At 39.5% G+C, this 22,709-nt stretch overlaps 1 protein-coding gene across 1 annotated transcript in view; it reads right to left on the reverse strand.

Moving 5' to 3' along the window:
• Positions 1-21,890, reverse strand: part of TERT (telomerase reverse transcriptase) — a gene marked incomplete at its 5' end in the record, with an annotated part of 33,064 nt that extends 11,174 nt beyond the window's left edge. The window contains 8 exons of the mRNA XM_009641316.2: positions 842-955; positions 3,663-3,748; positions 5,775-5,870; positions 6,243-6,404; positions 7,684-7,866; positions 11,936-12,125; positions 17,164-17,359; positions 19,976-21,890. Of these exons, the coding sequence (XP_009639611.1) occupies positions 842-955; positions 3,663-3,748; positions 5,775-5,870; positions 6,243-6,404; positions 7,684-7,866; positions 11,936-12,125; positions 17,164-17,359; positions 19,976-21,890 (2,942 nt within the window). The remainder of the gene's footprint in view (positions 1-841; positions 956-3,662; positions 3,749-5,774; positions 5,871-6,242; positions 6,405-7,683; positions 7,867-11,935; positions 12,126-17,163; positions 17,360-19,975) is intronic.
• Positions 21,891-22,709: the final 819 nt, after the last annotated feature.

The raw sequence follows: 22,709 nt of genomic DNA on the forward strand, positions 1-22,709 counted from the left end.
CCCAAGAAGAGACACCAGACAGATGTACTTATCTGGAGTACTCCTACACACTTCTTAGTTTCTTTTTTCTTTCTTAGGACAGAATTCACAGCAATGGAGGGACATGTGTGAACACAGACAAGCTTCAGGGTCCAGCTCATGCCTAAAGACCCTAATCTGGGATTCAGCTGGGAATCAGTTCATATGGAGGCAAAAGGGACCCCAAAGTTTTTACAGCTAATGAAGAGGTAGAGCTCTTACCAGGCTAGCTTTCTGTCAAGCTCCTAAGAAGCAGGTGTGAGCAGGGCACAAAGACTTAGAAAATACACCAAGAGCCACACAGGGCTTCAAAGAAGAACAAACATGTCCTATAAAAAATCTGCAGTAAAGCAGATAAAATGTTAAGATTTACAGATGGTGAACTGAAAAGCCCTCAGGCAGAAGCCTGGAGTATCAGAAAGCCCGCAATGAACACACCATCTTGTCTAAGGACAAAAGACCACAGATGTTGTGGGAATGAGTGTGGGAGAACCATAAACTTCTTAGATGTACAAAAGCAGCTCATCAGACTCTCTACAGCACCCCTAAATACTGTGCTCTTTGTAAGAACAAGTCTCCTACCCACAGGATCTGGGAAAGCTTCTTTTCAGCAATTTTCTTCCCAATCTTATGACAGACAGGGAAATTCCTCCACATAACAACCACAGTGACACTGAAGCTGCAGAGATGGTTGTGTGCACCACACTCCTAATGGAGAGTTGGAAATCCTTGAAATTAAAAATTAAACTTCACAGAAAATGTCTAACAGATATACTATATGTTACGTGTTACTATAACAGAGCACAGAACAAAGCATCCCTACCCATCCTGCTGTACTCCACAGAGCAATTTGTTTTCCATGTCTCCATAGCATAAGCTGCAAAGTAAGGTTGACAAAATGGAGCCCTGTGGAATTCCACAGCACTGCAAGTAGTACCTAGTAAAGAATAACAGAAAAAAAAAAAAAAAAAAGATCAAAACATGCTACAAGAAGATTGTAATAGTGATTAAACATTCCTTTTTTTTTTTTTCAAGTAAAACACACGTTTCAATAAGTACGCTACATGCTTGCTAGTTAGCCTTACTTAAATAAGAATCTACATCTGGCTCCAGAAGTTTTAAGTTAAACAGAAAAAAACCCACTAATATACATATTCCTTTCTTATTAACAAACTCCAGTAGACAACTGTCATTAAATGAAAGAAATTTTATAACTGATCTCAAAGCAGAATGCCTCCCTCCTCCTTCAGCTGCAGAGCCATCCTTCACTTAAGCTTTGTAATTCCTTATTCTTTTATAGCTTACATAGCTTCAAAGCAAGTGTTCTTGTACAAGAAACAAAGTGCACTAGGCAAATCTTTCAAACTATAATTTATTTGTTTTTAATTATTATCCAAAAAGCTCCTGGCAGGGACTCAGTAAAAGGCTGAAGCTCATACTGTACATCTACATCAGGAATTAAATTCAGGTGGATTTTGAGATGGAACACTTCCAATTTTTCTCAGGAACAGCAGACATCCACATTAAATTCAAATATAAATGTTCACCACTATCAAATCTTGCTAAGTTTTCTGAAAAAAAGCTCTTTCAGCAGCGCAAGTCAGAGTAAAAATATTTAACTATGAAGTAATTTAAATCAGTAACTTAAATTGAGGTGTTTATTCTTTGTTTATACTTGCACAGCATGATCTGGCCAAGGAAAATATTTTCTTGTGTGTTTGGTTTTGGTTTTTTGTTTGGTTTGGTTCCCCCTCACCCAAATTAATATTACTTAAATTTTAGGGAAATTTCTGATGGCTTAGCCCAATAGAGCATGTGATCTGGTTTTAGACATCCCAGCTATACTGTAAATCACATTTCTTTCCTCACTGAACTGGTCAGGCACGAAGCTATCTTACTTCTAATTAGGAAAAACCACCACATCCTGTGAAACACTAACCCTTATTATTTGTAATTATACTCAACCTCAACCTCCCCCCCCCGGCTTGAAAAGTCCACTTAAATTGCCAGTTGTCATTTTGCAAAAGAGTAGATCTTGATTTGTTTCTCATGGCTTCAAAGAATTCATACAGACATAGCCAGGGGGAGGCTCACTAATGCTTCCCCTATCTTATTACTTGTATAAAGTCAGTATGACCGCACATAGTAACAGTAATGCATTGCATCTACATCTGCTACTGAAGACAGAGTTCCCCATTACCTTGTGGATTTTCCTATGCTGGCAGCAACAGAATGAGCACGACTCATGAAAGCCAAGGGAATTATTTTCACAATACTCCTTTGAAGTAGTGAGTTATTGTATTATAATGTCCATTTTGCTATTACTTTATGAATGGCTTAGTGAAACTGAGGAGAATGGAATTATGCAACTGGACACCAGAGCCACATAATATACTCTAGCAGTGATCTCACCTATGTTTTGAGTCATATGCAAATTTTTCTAGCAGTAATTTCACGGTTTTTTTTCCAGACTTTTGAAAAACGTATCAAATGGTATTAAAAGATGCCTTCTAGGTCCCCAGATCAACAATCAGCATTTTTCTCAAAACATCGAGTGAACTGTGATGGCTTTATAAGAACCATCAGCTAAAGAGCGTATTCAGTTACTAAACTTCTTTGCCGTTTTGGGGGTTTTTCTGAACAAATGAGAATGAGTTACTTAAAAAGGGCAAATTCATTCCCATACAAACAGTACCGTTCCAGCCAAACTGGGTCTGAATTCAAATACACATGAAGTTGGCTCTGTCAGGGTGTGCCTTCTTTAAAACCTTTAAACTTTTATTAAATGTACTGATGCCAGTTAGTCCTTTTCAATGGTATGCCACGTCAGCATTCTCATGATCCTGCCAAAGGGAGTGTAAGCATCAATGCTAGAAAAACCTATGCAAGCTCTTCCATTTGCATGTTTGGAAGCTTTTCTCCACTTGCCTCAATCCTGTGAGATTAAGTATTCTAAACTAAAGGTATTTTTTCCAAGAGTAAGAAGCTATTCATTCTAATATACCTCACTCTGAATTCACAGATAAAGATCATATAAGTACTTGCTTTTTAGACATGGTACACATTTGCCACCTAGAGGCAAAACATAAATACCGGATCAGTATCTCTAGCAACACAAGAAAAAAAATCTCCATTACTACCCTCTGTAACACCTGATTCCTTATTTTGGAGTTGCCAATAATTTTAATTCTTACCGTTATTGCCTTTTATTTTTATTGTAACTTGCCAAATAGCAAGGCCACGCAGAAAAGGTTTAATTTTGCACTACAGGGAAACGACTAACAAGGCTTCTGCATGACTGTTTGGGTGTTACCTTGCTTTTCTTCACCACTATGGATCCCAACATTTAAAAATATTTTTTTGAACTACACCTGCAGTTTTAAATGAAGAAGGTTACATATTTGTAGAATAATGCATCCTCTGTATAGTTAACATCATCCAGGTGGGAAAAAGAAATGTTATTCAAATACAGATTTGATTCCAAACACTTCATGCTTTTATGGAGCTTAAACTAATTAACAGATTTCAAATTAACATGAAATAAAAATCTTTAAAAGACAGCTATCAAAAATCCCTTGCATCAAAAAAAAACCACCCCAAAAAACCAGACATGCTATACAAAGAAAAACTAACAACTTTTTTACCTGCTCCCAATCTCCAGGATGTTGTTATGTATCATTTGAAGGAAAAAAGTAAACAGGCTGGAACTTGTCTCATTAAAACTTAAGCTCTAGAAATGGGACAAAAGAAAACATGATTTGTGCTTTAGGAATGTACTGAAACTAAAAATATAGTATAAACTTAAAAGATACACAGAAACCTTTATGAAAAGTTAGACTGTAATAGTTCAAGCCCCTAAATTAAGAAAAAAAAAACACCTAAAACCAAGATCTGAATATACACAGTAAAAGCTGCTCACATCCAACAAGTCAACGCTGCAGGTGTTTTTTTGTTTTGCTTTAGGAGAAAAGCAGTTTTGAGTGGTGTTACATAGGAAAACAGTCAATATTACTGCTAAACCATTTTCTTTTAGTGCTGGTATATTATATTGGATTATTACAATGTATGAGACCTCACTCTTTTGGCCACTTTCTGTCTTGCAGGATGATTTCTGTAACTGTCACTTTCTTTACAATTCCTCAAGTATAGATATGCTCACCTGCAAAACACATTCTATTACCAATGGATCCATGCGTGACTGTCCACCCAATATTTATGAAGCTTTTTGTATTAAAAATTGTTTAATAAAAAAATTCATTTAGAGCAGTTTAACTCCCTTTAACAATGACCACATGAGAACTAGAGCAAAATTGCTTCCTAGTTGCATGGATTAGACATCAGACAAATGCACCCAGCTTTTGACAGAGCCGTGTGAGATCATGGTTATTTGTACTGAAAAGCTAACAGGATGTACCTCTGGTACAGACACCCAGGCTGATACGATACTTTTCTCAGAATACTTTTTTTTTTTTTTAAATTAATGACACACACAGAGAGACAAATGGTTTTCAAATGTAAAATATTTTGAAGGAGAATGCTGCTGTTCATGTAATACCTAGCACAGTTATCTAAATCAGATGTCCACTGAAAAAAAGAACAAAACAAAACCTACATATTCACATCATCATAGATCCAGCCCGTTTTCATTTTCATCCATGTATTCATTAGGCTTTTTGCACTTCGTAGGATCCTGGAACTGTGCACCACCCACACTGTATAATCTACTCCTATGTCCATAGATATCCAAGTAAAATGATCTTGTATGTTAGAAGCATAAATTACCCTCTGCCAAAATTTTCCGCAGGCAAATTTAGAAAGAAAAAAATTTATAGGTGAGAAAATACCTGTCTGGTCATCTGACACTCAGGAATCTTGTAGGTTGTTATCATGGAACACCACAATGCCAAGCAATACAACATATTTAAAAACTGACTGAGCATATCATCTACATCTATGCCTTTCTCTGTCATGCTCCTTGCACAGAAGGAAGGCTTGAGAACAAACATTTGGAATTAGTACAGTTCTTGACAGCGCAAGAATTTAAACAACTGAAGGATGCTTGCCTCTTGCAACAAAGCGTCAGTTGGAGTAAATTTAAAACACGTATCATTTTTAACTGTACTTTTATTCACTGAAAGCGAGAAAACTCTTAAAAAAATACAAGAGTTAATCTTGGTTTGTGCTGCATTTTAATTCTTCTGAAGAGTTCATTCTTATCAACCCTGGCAGGTAATCATTAAAATAAGCTTTTGGTTTGTTTTTTTTTTTAAAGTAATTTTTCTATTCCACGCAGTTTACTATTCTAGATGCCACATCTATTACCTTGGCTACTTAGCTTAGAATGCATTTTGCTCATTCTTTCTTCTGCACATTTTGGAGATATAAAGTGTTGAAGCCCTTCTTTACTAGATAGTTAATTTCTCGTTTGACAACTGTTGCAACAAACAATGGAATTAGGAAAGGAAAAAGAAAACACTGGTTAAAATGAAAGTTTGAGACAACAATGAGGAAATCTGGGAAAAGCCTAGAAGGACATTTTGTCAGATTTCTTGCCCGGTGCATTTCTTCCACTGAACACCAAGAGCCTGTTATAAACATCAAAGAAGAGATGACAAAAATCTTTCTACAGAAGGTGCTGGCTAACTAGAAGAGAGGTGGTGTCACCACATATGTGCATTCAATTAAAAACCCCAAATCTTCCTCCAGTTCTTATGTAGCTTTCTTTTTCAGTTGAAAAGAAGCCTCCTAATAATTACCTGTTCAACTATTATTGCATTTTGCAATGAGGCATTCTCTTGAAGCTGGGACACAAACTGCTTCATGTCTGGCATAAAATCCTTGAAAGTAGAAACCTGTATATTGAGTGTAAAGAAATAAATGACAAAAGCAATAGAAAATTCAGTATCAGACTCTTTTATTCAGTGAAGGTCAAAGGGTCAGCCTTATTGTATTATTTTCATTCAACAATTCTGCTACTGTTAAAATTAAATACCTCCCTCGCGTATTTCTATTTCCACAACACATTTATCTTTATTCTTACTAATGTTGAGTAAAAAGCGTAAAAAGAAACTTTGCTATCTCTAGAAAATATCCAACGCTACTGAAAGATGGTTTATAGAGTAACTGCCTAATTCAAATCGTTCCTAAAAAATGCTATGAACAAAGATAATCTTTGAACCAAAATATATCTACAGCAGCAAATAGAAGAAATCAGCAAGTCATACATGTCTCCTATAGAACCTCCTGGCTTTTCCACTTGTGGTAATCATAATCACAGCATAGCGCCGTATGCAGTAGACAGTTCTTTTCTCAGGTTTTAAGATCCGTGAAATCACTTCCACAAGTTTATTGTGAGGAATGGTATCATAAGCCCTGGACACATCAGCCTGAAATAGAAGAGATCTTCCATTATGTATTCATCAGTATTACTATAAACACTGTGGTAGTATGAAAAAAGTATTGTTGTAATATGTAAACAAGGCTGAAGGATAAATCACACAGGAGTGAAATTACTGCATCATTCAGTCCAAATTTGTGGCAAAACAAAAACTCACTGCCTATCTGCAAAATCTTTCCTCACTCATCAATGAGATTTCGAAGAGGTAACCAAACCATCAGTTTTAGCACTATTATTATTATTAACAGAAGATGATACCATACGAAACCTTAAATCTAACAGTGAACCTTCAATCATTTAACTAAAGCTTATTGGTCATATTTTTATACGTTTAAATATTTTTAAAAACCTTCCTCTCCATATGATCATGGAGGCGACATCTTAGGCTTCTGGAAAGCTGCAAACACAGAAGTTTTACCTTTCCTAAACCTCGTATTGCAATCTTACCTCTGCTTTTACTTGTCATAGTCAAAATTCAAAACCTTCTGAAGAAGCAACAATCTTAGGAGAACTACGTCAACGACATGATTCTTTAACTTGAAAGGTAACGAGACAATCACTGAAAGTCATTTCAGGACAGGATGACAACTGATGTATGAGAGCACAGGAGAGGAGCCCCAGTATAATATATATAATTTACATACATCTGTATACATCACCCCAATTCAAAGCTATGCATTGAGCTCAAACACAAAAGGTTGCCTGCTAGGCATAACTGAAAAACAAAAGTATTAAGAAGGAACTCTGCCAAACAGTGGGATATGACAAGCACTCAGTTTTTTTTCAAGTGGGAGAAGAAACTTGTTGGAGACACACTAGAGTTCAAGTGTACATTTTCAACAGAAACTAATGATACTGAGATAGAAGAAACCTATTTCTAAAAAGATGCTGAAGTTATCCAAATGCTCACAGCAAGTTTTTCTTGGTTTTCCTTTGGGAAGATGGCCCTAAAAGCATATCTGAGTTTATATCTTTATCCCATTTTTATATCCAAGTAAATTTAACTGCAGGAGCAAGACCTGCTACATGACAGAAAGATGGAGAGAAAAATATCCAAGTAAAGGAAGTGCTACCGCAGGCCACCCCCCTCAAAAAACAACCAACCCCCACCCCAAAAAAACCAACCAGAGTCTGTGTTAGGTATGCACAAAATTTTATTTTGAAAAATAAATAATTATGCACTCAGATCACAGCTATTACAGCTACAGAAGTATCTGCACAAGCTGACTTTGAAAAGTTAGTTTGAATATGTAATTAAAAAGACATACCTTTACATAGTAGAAATGAGGAATTTCACCATCTGATTCAAGAACCTTTGTAACAAACTTCTTCCATGTCTTGTAGATATCATCTTTCCCAAACACTGAAGAGCCGATAAAACTGGTGTTTATAGTCCGTTCATAATTTAACACACTAAATAGATTTTTTAGTCGAGTGTTGTAGTGATGCATCTAAAGAGACCAAAGAGAATCACTTTAAAGTATGTTGAAACATATTAAATTCTGTGCAATACACAGATTCCACATTTAGATGAAATATGATATTAAATTTATATATTTACTGTATTATTTTGATCAACTGCAGTTTTCAGAAAGCCTGAATTATAGCTGCAGTAACTACTTGGAAGTGACAAAAACAGCCTTGGAATTATTTTTTTATATATATATTTAAATCCTATGGAAATTTTTTTTTCCTGTATTTGAATCTTGGAAATAAAAGTGTAGTAGTTAAGGAAGTAAAAAGAGATGGACTCCAGCAAAAAAACCTGCCACCAATTAGAAGGTTACTTCTTAAATATCATTAATTCTCTCTGCTGGAGATTATCACCTCAGCAAGAACAGCAAAAACAACACGTGCCCTGATACTTTAGGCTAACTCTAGCCGCACCATCAGTTGAGCTGCTAAGAGGTACTTTGTGCAAGCACTTTATGCAAGTACATTAGCAAAGATTTAACACTCAGCTATGGGAATAGTAAAGTACACCAGAGTGGCAGATTGATTAGCTCTGTAAACACCTTAAGGAAAGAAAATATTGACAGACCTGGCAACAAAAGAATGTTGGCAGGGCAAGCCATACTACCAAAGAAAATAAACCAACCACACACATAGCATACTTCTGAATTGGTTTAGAACTCCTGAGAAGTTCTCCAAAATGTATACAGATAACATAAAAGGGTTCTTACTCTCAATGGTAGTACTGTGATCATGAAACTGCTGAAAACACTAAAAGTACTAATTATGGAACATTTCAATTAATCTGAAAACATTTATTTTTGCACTGAAAAAAATCAGTTACAGGTTTCGGTGAAAAGCTGGAGAAACTAAAGCCCACCAAAATGTTTAGCATACTACTGCCATTGCCTCCAAAACAACTTGATCCAACCTCACTGTTTTACATAAGGTATGCAAGTACATTCATTCATTGGCTGATCTTGCAAAATGTTTTTGACCAGTTTATACAACAAAGATTTCTGGAAATTAAGACGCTTTCCTGAATTATTGCATGCAGTGGTTATCTTTTCTGGTATAGGCCAACTTCCTAAGAAAAACAGTCAAAAGGGTAGAGATGTAGCTCAAAGATAAATAGAAGCAGCAAGATCAAAGTAATAATCAGTAAAAAAGCTCCTGCTTTCCTTCTTAATGAGCATATCCAAGGATGGTTGCTTTTTCACAAAAGGTACACCTTCACCTTTTCACAAAGCTGATGGTCATAGAATCATTTAGGTTGGAAAAGACCTTTAAGATCATCAAGTCCAACTGTTAACCTAACCCTGACATCCCACCACTAAACTATGTCCCTAAGCACCTCGTCTACCCGTCTTTTAAATACCTCCAGGGATGGGGACTCGACCACCTCCCTGGGCAGCCCATTCCAGAGCCTGATCACCCCTTCTGTGAAGAAATTTTTTCTAATGTCTAACCTAAACCTGCCCTGGCACAACTTCAGACCATTTCCCCTTGTCCTATCGTCCGTTACCAGGGAGAAAAGCCTGACCCCCACCTCACTACAGCCTCCTGTCAGGCAGTTGTAGAGGGCGATAAGGTCTCCCCTCAGCCTCCTCTTCTCCAGGCTGAACAACCCCAGTTCCCTCAGCCGCTCCTCATCAGACTTGTGCTCCAGACCCCTCACCAGCTTTGTGGCTCTCCTCTGGACATGTTAAAGCACCTCAATGTCTTTCCTGTAGTGAGGGGCCCAAAACTGAACACAGTATTCAAGGTCCCCCAGGTCTTTTTCTGCTGGGCAGCTTTCCAGCCACAAGTTATCTAGGTGTTAGCAGGGTAGTCAATAAAAGACAATTGAGACTGGTTTCAAACCCAGTTTGAACTAGACCTGAGAGACCTAGAGCTGCAGTAGTCACAGTAGCTCCTCATTTTCATGTTAGAAGGAATTCCCTCAAGCCTCTTAATTCCCCAGAACAGGTCTAATCCACAGAGTTAACATTTTTGCAAAACCTAAAGATAGGCTGGAATCTCCGCACAATGTAGTAAAAGACTATCAGCTCTCAGACAAATCATATCTTTTAGAACCCTGCTGCCTCCCTGCTTTGAGTTTCCTGATAAAAAATAAAAATTAAACATTGATTAAAATGAAAAAGGAAGGATGTAAAGCAAATACGCAAAACCTTTGAAACAAAAAAATCTACACTGATTTGACGATAAACTCACAGAACTGGACTCATTCCACCATGTATTTTGTAGCAAAGTTTGAGAGTTGCCCAAGAATCAGAAGTCGGTTTGCTGGATATTTGGAAGATAATATTGCTGGCCACTCATCTAGGTATATTCCAGTGCTGAGCTACAAAAGCTGCCCCAGACTACCACTACAATTCCAAACTGGCTTCCAAATTCCAAAACCTGGAATATTGTCAGACAGAAAGAACTGGAAGATCATCTTCCTTCTACAATTTAAATGCTAGGAAGAAACTGGAGAGCAGAGACAAACTGGATATGGTGCAGGATGAAAAACTGGAACAGAGCGCAGGATAAAAGGTGATGACAGAAACAAACTGAGCAGCCATGCAAGTTTAGCAGTATCAGTATGAAGATGAAGTTAATAAAACCAGGCAGACTTATGTTTTTCCTGTATAATTGGGTACCTTTGCACATACACACATAAGGTGTGCAGAACCCCTACATCACATTAGGTTGGAAGCCCTGAATTCATGAATAAGATGATCACTTTGCACTAGACTCTTTTCTCTGTCTCAGTCTACTATCTGAAAAGAGAGGTCACACTACCACCACCTTATCTTTCATGGATTTATGAATATCATTAGGTATACTTTGTGATTAGTTTAGACAGATGAGGTCTGTCTAACAGCTGAAGACCTTTGTGTCCTCAGTTATTTGTCAGCACTCTCCAACAGCAGCCTATAGCTTCCACTTTTCAGTAGACACAGATATTCCCTCTCAGCTGCAGGGCAGCCAGGTTAGCTCAAATCCAGATACCATGGTTGACTCTGAACCTTCATCTTCTTCAAATATATACATGTCCTCCTTGCCGCCAGATCTGTTACAGGAGCAATAGCCCCTTTAAAGCACTGCAGCTACTTCCAAATTAACTGTGTGCATGCTCTCAAATCTGACAGTCTGATTGTCACAGAAAGACTATAAAGAAATAACATTTCAGAACAGCTTTTAGTTGATGTCCTGTAAATCTGGTCTGGAATCACATACTGAACAGTAAGTACTAAGAAGCCATTGACCTCTCACCCATTTGAGGAACATTTAATGCACTAAACAGGACCCAGCCTTAAGGAAAAACAATTAATGCAGTCATGCAGGATAGTGAAACTGGGTTCCCACTGTATCTTGTGGTTAACTGGCCTGTTAAATAGATTATTTTGTGCGTTACATGTTCTGTCTCGGTTCCCACACTGCAGTAATTGCCAGCTTCCTTCCTATCTCCCTGCTATGCTTGATCCAGCTCCCTCGCCCTTCTTAGACCTTCTTCTGTAGCACACCTAATTCACCACTGCTCGGTGACTCGGCATCACAGCCAACTAGCTGACCAATATGCACGATCAGTATTCAGGTATATTCCAACAGGCTGGACTCATCCATCCCACTCCCTCTGGTGTGCCAAACAAATACAACACGTTAGTTCAGAACACCAAGTATCTTTGAGTTGTCCGTCCTTCTACTCCTGTAAGTGGCCGATGCCTACCACAGCCAGACACAGTTAGCAAGCCTCAGGGAAAAGGATGGAAAGAGAAGAGAAAGAAAACATGATTACCTGACAGACCATGCCATTCTGTTAGACTCGTGTCCTTAAGACAGGCTTGCAAACAGAAGTAAAAACATGATTACCTGACAGACCATGCCTCGTGTCCTTAAGACAGGCTTGCAAACAGAAGTACATGATTCTGGAATTGGAGGCTAATGGTAATTGAGCACTGGGGAGGGAGAAGCTAAGTTGCAACAGGTAGACCTGATTTGAATGTTCCAGTTCACCACATTAAAACTAGTTTATTAGCTGCCTACATCAAACCCACATAAAACAATGAAGAAAACAAAAACCTTCTTTTCTCTGCTTTCTCTGCTGAATGCTCGTGCTTCAACAACACCGCTCACTTTTACTATGGGTCTTAAGCCATTTGCTTTGGGAATGAACCGGAGCTTTGATGCCACAGGAACGTATTTTTTTTGACGGACAGCTTCAATCTCCTCTGAAGACAAAGCACGTAGATGTACTTTGGCAAAATGGTTTCTAAAACACAAATATACATTTAGCATAAGCAACAGGAAAGACAGTAGGTTAAAACGTTTAACCACTTTATGATAACTGAAGCTAAATATTTTACTAAGAAGATAATTACAAATACTAGCCTCTACAGAAAGCGGCATGGAAATCTGAATTTCAGAACAATTTCACAGTATCTTAATTACAATGTAATACAATAATAAGAAAGTACACGTTTCTGCTTGATGCAAATTAAGATAATAAAAACAAATCTTAATTAACACAAACGAAAATTTAAGCCCAGATTAACCGAGTACATTTGAACATTATGAAGTATTTTTTATGCAAGACAACATGAAGTTGGATTTTTCTCATGGTTTCAGAAGCTTGAAGACATTAACAAAGTTGAATTGAACCTTCTGAAATCTACGTTAAGATCCAGGGAAGAATTTATACACCATAACGGGTTGTTCTACTCCCAACATTTAGGGGACCTACTACTTATTAAAAGTTGTAGTGAACTGAGATACTAGGATACTTATACAACATCAGAGCATTTAGGTATCCAGGAACAATTCAAAATAGCCATTCTGCTGAGCAGGCGTCAGGTGAAGTGAACTGCAGAGAATAACAAAAGAAAGGAAGGCTCCCAAGTCAGATTCTGAGCTCCCTAAATCCATCTTAAATGTGTTTTCCCCTCAGACACTCCCCTCAGGATTTACAGCTCAGTGTTGTTTAGTCCAGATCAATACTTTCCCATTTAATGAGGGAGGAAAAGGAGGTGGTGTAGAAGCCCTTGCTTTTACTTAAGCTTATATTGTTAAAGTGTCCTACTTGCAATCTAAAAGACCTGGATCAATCTCCTGCACTGCCTCAGAAGGACAAGACGTGCCACTCCAAAAAGCCCTACAGCCTAGCGGTTAGGATACTCCCTGGGAGGTGAAGCGAGACAATTCAAATCCCTGCAGAAGGGGGATGCAAATATTAATTTGAATGCAGATTTTTCTCATCCCACACCAACCAAAAGGCTGGTTTAGCAAAAGAAGGCCACACTATCACAAAAGACAGTGGATGACTGGTAGAAACCCGGTAAGCATGTTCTGGGAGACACCTGAGAAGCCAAGCATGCAGGTAAGAGAGGCACACAAGTACTTCTCTTCTGTATGCACAACTCCCATATAAGCTAATGATCCAGCTGCTTGGGACTGTCAGCATCCGAGTAACACAGTGGTATACACACCTAGAAGGTACAGAGGCATCAAGGGTGGGCAAGTTGAGCTATTACTGAGCAAGTGTTTTGAGGATTTATATTCAAACTTGGGAATTAAAATTCCTGGTACAGATGTAGCCCCAAGGAAAGCAGAAGGGACAGGAGATCACTTTTCCACAGGTAGTGATCGCTATTACTTATCATGACTTAAATTCTTTCCTGAACCCATAAAACTTCATCATGTGCTAAAAGAACTCCAGTTCAACAGAAACAACTGAATGATCAAATGTACATTGCTTTGCAGTTCACATTTAAGACTGAAAGGGGAAAAAAAAAAACCCACAACAAAACCAACCAACCAACCACTACATAAAAAAAATATTACTTCCTCTGAAAGTGAAGACAAAGGCCAATTGCTGGCAGTTCTCCATCATTACTGCCTCAGGCCAGCTGTAGAACTGGCTGTCATTTTGCCTGCAGCAACAGTCATTGCTTATTTCACAGCACTTAGAGCAGCACTAATGGTTTTGAACGTGCACTAATCTAGTGGCCACTGAACCATCCTACTCTCATTTGCACACTCACGGTGCTGTTATGCACTGGAACCTGAAGGAAGTTGAGTGGATGGGTCCTGCTTTTTGACATCTCACCACAATCCAATGGGGGAGATTCAGAACTTCTGCAGCATTTTCAATCCTCAGCAGCCACTGTGTGTGGCAAAGGCAGGGAGGGCACAGTCCTTAGGAAAACGGGTGCTGTCACCACAACACTGGGTACATCATTATTTTTAAAACCTAAGTTTGCATTCTGTGAGCCATGTAACTTGAAGCAACCATATCATGAAATACCAAATTTTTCTTAATAAGTACTGTTTTAATTTGGGGCATGAATTATATCTTAAAAAATTAATAGAAAGTTGTCTGCATGCAAAATGACAAGCACACTCTCACCTCCACCCATACAGCAAGACTAACACACAGATTCAGGTCCCCTCTCAGAACCGTGGTCTGTATCCTCGAGTGGGATTCTGCACAGGGAGATCTACTCATAGACAGTCCTTCAGGATGGGAATTTATTCCCTGAGGACAATGCAATGCAAAGGCAAGCTCATGAGTCAAGTCCAGATCCACTCAGCCCAGCCCGTTCCATCCATTCTCTTCCTCTCAAAGGAGGATGCCAAAGAACTGGAAAGGCATCGGTGGCTACGCTGGGCTGTAAACACCTTCCCATGAGCCAGCTCAGAGCAACCACCACGAGCAGCTCCAGCTGAGGAAGAAAAGAACCAGGACAACCACTGAACAACCATTAGGGCAACAACAGAGGTCACGAGATACTCTTCCTCCAGGGAAGATGGAAGCAGCTCAATAGCCTTTGGCACCAATTCACCAACAGTGCCTGAAAATGCTGGCTGGTCAAGGGAGGACAGTGCCTGTAGAGCCTCAAAATGGCCAAGGCAGCCCTAAACAGCTGTTTCCCAATATCTCTAAACCCCAATTTCTCTCCTCCCATGTGAAGTAGTCAGCTTGCCACCTGTATGAATACAGGAAACTGCATCAGTAGACCTCACATTACATTGAATGCTCAAAAAAGCAACATTGAAAGCCCTAGCCTTATGAGTGAAGCTTCAGTGCAGCTGCTGGGATCAGACTAAAAATCTATATGACTACACACCCTGTAGCCAACAGCAAACACCCTGTCCTTACAGCACACCCTTGGCAACCACACAGCAGTACTTCTTGGGATGCTTCCCCAGCTTCCAGTAATCTGCAGTTTGGGGACTTCTCAAGCACAAACTGAGAAGGGGCTTCCTGCATGGTGGGGCAGTATGTGGGGAGGAAATCGGAACAAATGGGATTGGGCCAGATTAGAGTCTTTTGAGTTCAGAGCACCTAGTCTTTCATCCTGGTTTCGGCTGGGATAGAGTTAATTGTCTTCCTAGTAGCTGACATAGTGCTGTGCTTTGGACAAAGGATGAGAATAATGTTGATAACTCACTGATGTTTTAGTTGTTGCTGAGCAGTGCTTACACTAAGTCAAGGACTTCTCAGCTTCTCCTACTGCCCTGCCAGCAAGGCGGCTGGAGGGACACAAGAAGCTGGGAGGGGGCACAGCCAGGACAGCTGACCCCAACTGGCCAAAGGGATATTCCACACCATATAACGTCATGCTGAACAAAAAAAATGGGGGGCTTTGCTGCAGGTGGTGTGGAGGGGTGGCCACTGCTCGGGAACTAACTGGGCATCAGTAAGTGGATGGTGAGCAATTGTGTTGTGCATCACTTGTTTTGTATATTCTTTTATCATTATTATTATTATTTTCCTTTTCTGTCCTATTAAATTGTCTTTATTTCAACCCATTAATTTTACCTTTTTTCCAATTCTCTCACCCATCCCATTGCAGGGGGAGTGAGTGAACGGCTGTGCGGTGTTTAGCTGCCTGCTGGGTTAAACCACAACATCCTTACACATTGTTTTTTTCTGGGAAACCAGGAATAGGGACAGAAGGGCTAAACGCAAAAATATTTGTTTTCTTTTAAACACATACCCTATCAAAAAGAGCATTATATCCAATATGTAAAAATTAGTACTTGATTATACCCTATGCCAGAAAGTAGCCTTTGAAGCATGTTAAAACTATATAAAACACTGATTTCAACACTAAAGCTGTTAGTTTGAAGAAAAGACAAACAGTATATAGAATCATAGAATGTTTTGGGTTGGAAGGGACCCCTGGAAGTCACCTAGTCCAACCCCCCTGCAGTGAGCAGGGACACCATTAACTAGATAAGGTTGCTCAGAGCCCCATCCAACCTGGCCTCCACTACCTCTCTGGGCAATCTGTCCCAGTGTATGTGGGATTCAACATTATATTCTACTACTACTACTATTTCAATTGCATATTCTGGGCAAAACAGGACCAGAGCCCTATTAAGTGCAACCACAGTGCAACCTCCAGTGCACTGGAGGTACCAATGTTAAAACCAAGGAGCAGCAGGGCAGGAAGCGGGGCAGGGCGGGGGGGGAGCCACACATATAACATTGTAGACTAACAGACTGCTGTGAATGCAAAAGGTTCACCATATAAAAAAGCCATTAAAACACAAGACATCAAGTACGCTCACTTTGCCCAGCTCCAAAACTCTCTCTGATATTAACAATTTATAATGAAAACGCAAAAGATATGGACTAGGGAGATGCATGCACAGTACTGTTCATTAAAATCACCTTCAGATTTTGCCTGTTTTCTCAATTAATTGCCCAAAATTTGATCTTAGCTAATGCCCTAACTTAAATACATGCATGCATTTTTAAGACCTAAAAGCAGCAGGAATTCCCCAGCTGCCCTAAAAAAAAAAAAAAGAATCTGCATCTTTTAAATCCCTTCCAAAAAACCCAAAACAAACAAAATAAACCCACTGCCTGAATTTATGAATAGAGTATTACAGCATTTCAGCAGAGGGTTTGTTTTGGGTTTTTTTAAGGCAATTAAAGCAAACTGAGTATTTTTAATACAAACTTTCCCATGGTTACTTTGGGATTCTAACACAATGTTTTCCTCATTGTTAAAAGGTGTAAAAATCTGACTTATCAAACCAAAATCCTCTTCATAATGCATTTTATTATTGCAACTGTTTCTCTTCTCCTATGAAAAAGATATTTCTGAATTTACACACCAAATGTTTCTGAATTTACAAGTTGCACATACTACAATTTCAGGTTGATTTTTCTTTTGGGAAATTAAGAAAATAAAAGGAGGATAAATGGGCAATAAAGGAAAGCAGAATTATAACTTTACACTACAAAACATGAGATTTCCACATATTCCATTTATGTTTGATTAGTTTTCTAATGTTACCTAATTCCAATGTTCTGTAACTTGCCCCAAATAAACTTTCGGTAGTAGAAAAGCATGTTTTTCTGGAACATGGTCTCGGTGATATAGAAAAATGATCTGAGCAACTCAACAACATAGGTATCCATCAGCCAGTATAGGAATTTAGCCAAAAGTTCTTCACGGAAACAATGTTCATAGGCAGGAACAAAGTGATCACCTTCAATAAACAATTCAAAGGTAGTTTCAGTAAATATCAACTATTTGTATTAGTAAAAAAAACCAAACATACAAACAAAAAACCCCACACATAACAGACTTCTCTTAGCTTGAGGTTAATTAAAAAAAAAAAAAGAAAAGGCAAATACAAACAATTGAACAATTGCACAGATGCTGCTCGCTCCGAATTGTCACTGGCATTAAATAACGTGAACCAAGCTTGAAGTGCAAACACAGAAACTAATCTGCAGTGACAGATTGACGTACAGAATACGAAAACATGCCATTAGTAGCCCAAAGACTTACTTTCTTCCTCCAGCATTGATTGTGCAAGATCTTTAATGCACAAAGGCAAGATTATTGTGAAGGGAAAGGAACTACAGCAATAAGCTTACTGCAATATAACACTTAACAAAAAAAAATTAAGCACAAGAATGAAAATACTTAGGTATGCTGTAAAAATAACAGAATTAAACTGGGCTGTCTCGGGGATGAAAACGATATTCAGAGTCCCCAGTTACATGAAAAATAATTTCAGGGTTAGGTTTTATTTCTGACATCCTATACAAAACTTATTGCTGCAATCAAAAAAAAAAAAAAAAAGAGAAAAAAAAATCACCCTAAGTCCATCAGCACTTATAATATTTAGATGGCAGAAAAATTATGAACCTTGTGCTACAATACTGAATTTTTGCGAACTTCCAATAATACTTTTTTTAATTGAATTTAAGAACAGAATCTAGCAAAATACAACAGGATAATTTGAAGAAATTATATAGAAATATTAGTTAAGCTGCATAGCACAAATCATGATTATGGCACAAATGCGTTAAAAACATTTAATTTTGACACAACAGAGCTGAGGCTTAAAACTGAAACTTATAAAATAGATGTAAGTTCCCAGTTCTCTACCCTGTTTGGTTTTTGTGTGCTTCAGTGCAGAGACATTTTTCACGTATTTACAGCACCTAAGAAAAGACTACCATAAAGAGATAAAACAGCGTTCACTTCAACAGAAGGCAGGTAACATCAATGAAAAAAACCCAATGACTTAGAAAATTCTCTAACTGAACAGTTGCAATATGCAGTTGTGATACACAAATTACATCAGGATGTTGTTAAGCAGCTATCCTGGAAATAGACCACTTGTTTTCTAAGCTCTTGACAACAGATGTAAATGATGACTACAGTTCAGGGAACTGACAAGAAACCACTACTACTACTTTTGGGGGAAAAAAAACCCCCACCTACAGTGCAGCAAAGTAATTAAATGTGTGTTTAAACTTCAAGCACAAGGGAGTAGTTTCATGAAAATTAAAATCAAGCCCATGTGTTGCTTTTCCTGGAATAAGGCCAGCAATAACAGGGTATTACATTTTTTTAAGACAAGATGTTCCAAATGACTACGAACCAAACGTGTATTCTACAATAAAAACCTTTTAAAATACTTAACTTCTCAGCAAAGCATGTTTTTGAGCCACAGTTTCTGAATAAAGGATCAATATATTTGCTAGAATTAACAGCTTCATATGGAAGTGTAACCTCCCCTACTTTTGACATCATTTCTCAAACATCAGACTTTTTATTTTCCTCCTACATTACAAAGAACCTGTAGTAATTTCAGAACCTTATCACACCTTTCAAAAAGGAACACCGTTTTGAGCTCACATTACTGCAGGATCCAAGAACATTATCAGCTAAGAACTGCAAACACACCAGTTAAGGAAGTGCAATCCACATTGTATAGATGGAGAATGGAAGCACAGAAAAATGACAATCTGCATTAGATCCTACAGCAGTCAACCACAGAACCACAGCTTCAGCCTAGATTTAAGTCCTAGGACAGTGTCCGAAGAAAGACTTCTTCAAGGAAGCAACATTTACCTGTTATTATCTGAAAAGAGGACTAAACAGAAGGGACTTGTACAAAGCCGGCTGATGCCCTCATGACAGCTTTCAGCCAGGGACCAATCAGTCTGGTAAACCTCTGCACCACCAACTACCCAGCCTGAAATAGTGCTCAGCAAGGGTCTCTTGTTCCTAGAGAAGGGCTCTAGAAAGGTGACAGATGGTGGGCAGCCCCTTGTATTGCATGGGACCCATACTCATGTCTTTCTCACAGGGTTAATGTGAGGGGGAGAAAAAAAAATGTGCTATGGGATGAAGGTTCATTCCCATAGCAGAGGAACACACGCCACTGCAAGTGTCTTGATCTGCCTTTAGTTCTTTCTGAAGGCTTACAGTAACCAACAGGCAGACTGCATTTGTTCCTTACGTGCTTAGGTCATACTGCAATGAATTTTCAGAGTTACTGCAATTTGGAGGCTAAGGGTGGAAGGGAAAGAGGTTTGTTGAAAGGTCCGGGTTCTGAATTCATGACACTGTCATCCTATGAAAACACAAAAAGCGTGAATGAAAACAATGAAGACTTAAGTTTTGGAAGGAAGACGGGCTTAAGTGTTCTTCCACCATCAATTACAAACACTGTTAGGTTTGCTCTCTCAGCTATGGTCATTACCAATGAACCCAACAACTCTGAACCCTCCCCTTCCCACCTTAAATGTGAACACCAGTCATCTGACACCCCCGCCACTTAGTTCTTTAATATAAGAAGTACCTTTGACTAGACGAAGCCACATGCAGTCATTCACTCTCATCTTCCACATCAACTCCTGCAACGAAAGCTTAGCAAACTTTCCCATGGAAATGAACGCTTTCACATTTTTTAAGAACCGGCACTTGTTATGGTTTGAACCCCAAAGCTCAGCAGGGATGACCCGCTCCAGGCACTCCCTCACAAAGATGTACACCTGCCAGTGGCTGGGGGGGTGCAGGAGCTCCCCAAGGGCCGAATCACACACCTCGCCCAGGTTTTGCTCCTCACTCTGCGACTCCCCACGCCCAGATTTCGCAAGAGGAGCGCCTAAGTTGTCTGGCACATTGGTGTGACCAGATTCACATCTGCTGCTTGTCACACACTTAGCAGGCTCTTTCCCAAACTGTTCTGCTTGCTCGTGAACCTCTGCTTCCCCGTGAACCTCTGCTTCCCCAGGCAAGGCTGCCTGACAAGGCAGCTCAGTTTTTCTCACACTGGTTTCAGATATCCAGACAGGGCAATTTTTTTTCAAGAGAACTAAGTAAGGGCACTTTCCATGGTTCTTTAACAGTTTCTGAAATGTAGGTGTCATTTGCCAGTAGCGTTTGGGCAACCTCTTCTTTCTCCAGTTGTGACGCGGCAGACTTTGGTTCTGCTTTTGCTCCAGCAGATTTTGGCTTAAGAATATAGTTTCTACAAGCTGTCTTCCACCTGCCTGACAGCCCTGCAAGCGATTCAGTAAAAACGATTTAGGAAAACATTCTTGGAAACTCCTGCGAGAATACAGAAGAAACTTCCTGTCAATGTATACCGCAGAACGCAAGAGCGTATTTGGTAACTTCTTTGCCAAATGAGCTAGGGGACTTTCCCGCCTTCTCCATTTTGAAGAAATACCCTCCATGGGTTCGATTTGTACAGAATCCAACTGAGATTTATACATATGCATCTCTACTCCTTTCCTATAGGATTCTGCTTGTATTTCAATGCTGGACTTTAAAGGTTTGTTACTCTGAATTCCTTGCAAAAAAGAGCTTTCACCTGCCACAAGCTTCTTCCCATCGCGAGATGTGTGAACTAAAGAAGAACCAGACACATCACTGTTGCTTCTTTGAGAAATGTGCTTTTTTTTAATGAGACTTACAGAATGTGACGCTACACACCCAGTTCCGAATCTCTTGGAACTGCTTTGGTTTACCTCAGGAGTGAGATTACAAGCCTTTTCCTCTCTCACTTTCTCCTCTACTTTTGCTCTCTTAGCTGGAATTTCAAGTTGTTCCCCATCAAGCTTCCTTTTCAAAGATGGTGCCGTAGCTGACAAATACAAACTAGAGCTACTCTGTTCAGTAACCATCCTGATCTGTTTGCTTGCTTTAGAAACAGCTTTTGCAGAACACTGGTAACTGGACACCAAGCTCTGATTCTTGTTACTCTTTTTATTTCCCATGCTGGAGATATTAGCTTCAAGTCTTTGTCTGCATTTCCACCAATGCGACTTTGAAAGATACTGTCTATGAAACATAAGCCTTTTTTGCATGTAGTCAAGCAAGCTACTACGTTTATGCTTTGAAAACCTTTGCTTAACAAACACTGGGGATGAGTCTACATTATGTGGCATAAGTTCATAAACTGGTTGCCCACAAACTTGGTAACAATTACTAGGGGGAACCAGCATAAAGATTGCACAATGTTCCAATAAATACATCATCACATCATCCCCTATCCTGCTCAGCAGTGTTTCCCAGAGGCCGCTGATACGAATAGTTTCTGTTGCAGTATTGGGTAGGTAGCTGTATATATTTGAAGACGGCATGATTTGGAAATGAGAACTGTTTTCATCCAGTAAGGAGTATCCATAGGCGAGGACATTCTTCTTTCTTTTCTCACACAGTCTCTGAACAACTCTTGTGATGACTTCACTCTGACTAGATAACTGAAGAAAGAAAGAAAGTTTTTATCACCGACTCTTCCATAAAACACAGTATACACTTCAAACGAGCCAATGCATTACCTACACCATCCTAGACATCAGCTTTAGATCAAACCCTTTCAAAGCAATATTAATGATTCACAAGTGCCATACCCAAAAAGAAAGATTTTTTTTTTCCAAGCGTGCCGCAAGATGTTTACATGCAGCGGCATGAGCCTACGGCTTTAAGGAAGTCTTTTTAATGTCTGCCCTTTTGATCCTGGTTTTCATGCCCAGGAAACACCCCTACACTACCCCACCTCGGCTCCCTCAGCAACCCTGACTCCCAAGGCCTTCAGGTCACTCTGCCCGTAGATACGTGCTCACACAGGCTCTAACGAACACCGATTTTCTTGAAGCCTCCATTTCCTTTTATGTAAAGAGAAGTTCAACTAAACGCCTCGGCTCACAATTCTAAAACCCGCTTAACAAGCTCGCAAAGGTTGTTTCCTACCCTAGCGCAGCTTTGCTCACAAAAAGCAGTTTTTCCCCCTCTGAAAAGCTGCTCCTGCCTAAGCACCAACCTTCAAGCAGTTTCCCCACCTCTTCTCTATCCTCCCAGAGTGGGAAAGGGGCATTTTTTTCACTTCCAGTTGCTCCCCGGACGCGTTCGGTTTGCTCACCCCTACCTCACAGGGCAGGCAGGGCCCGGGAGCCCCAGCAGCCACGCCGACCTTTTGTGCTGCCCACCACCCGCCCGCTGACCCCAAGACTTCGCTCGCTCGCCCGCCCGCCCCCCAGAAGAGACGGGGGGGCCGCACCGCTCCCCGCTGGCTGGAACCGACAGCC

The sequence above is a fragment of the Egretta garzetta genome, unplaced genomic scaffold (assembly GCF_000687185.1).
Source record: "Egretta garzetta isolate BGI_Z169 unplaced genomic scaffold, ASM68718v1 scaffold716, whole genome shotgun sequence".
Taxonomy (NCBI): Eukaryota; Metazoa; Chordata; class Aves; order Pelecaniformes; family Ardeidae; genus Egretta; species Egretta garzetta.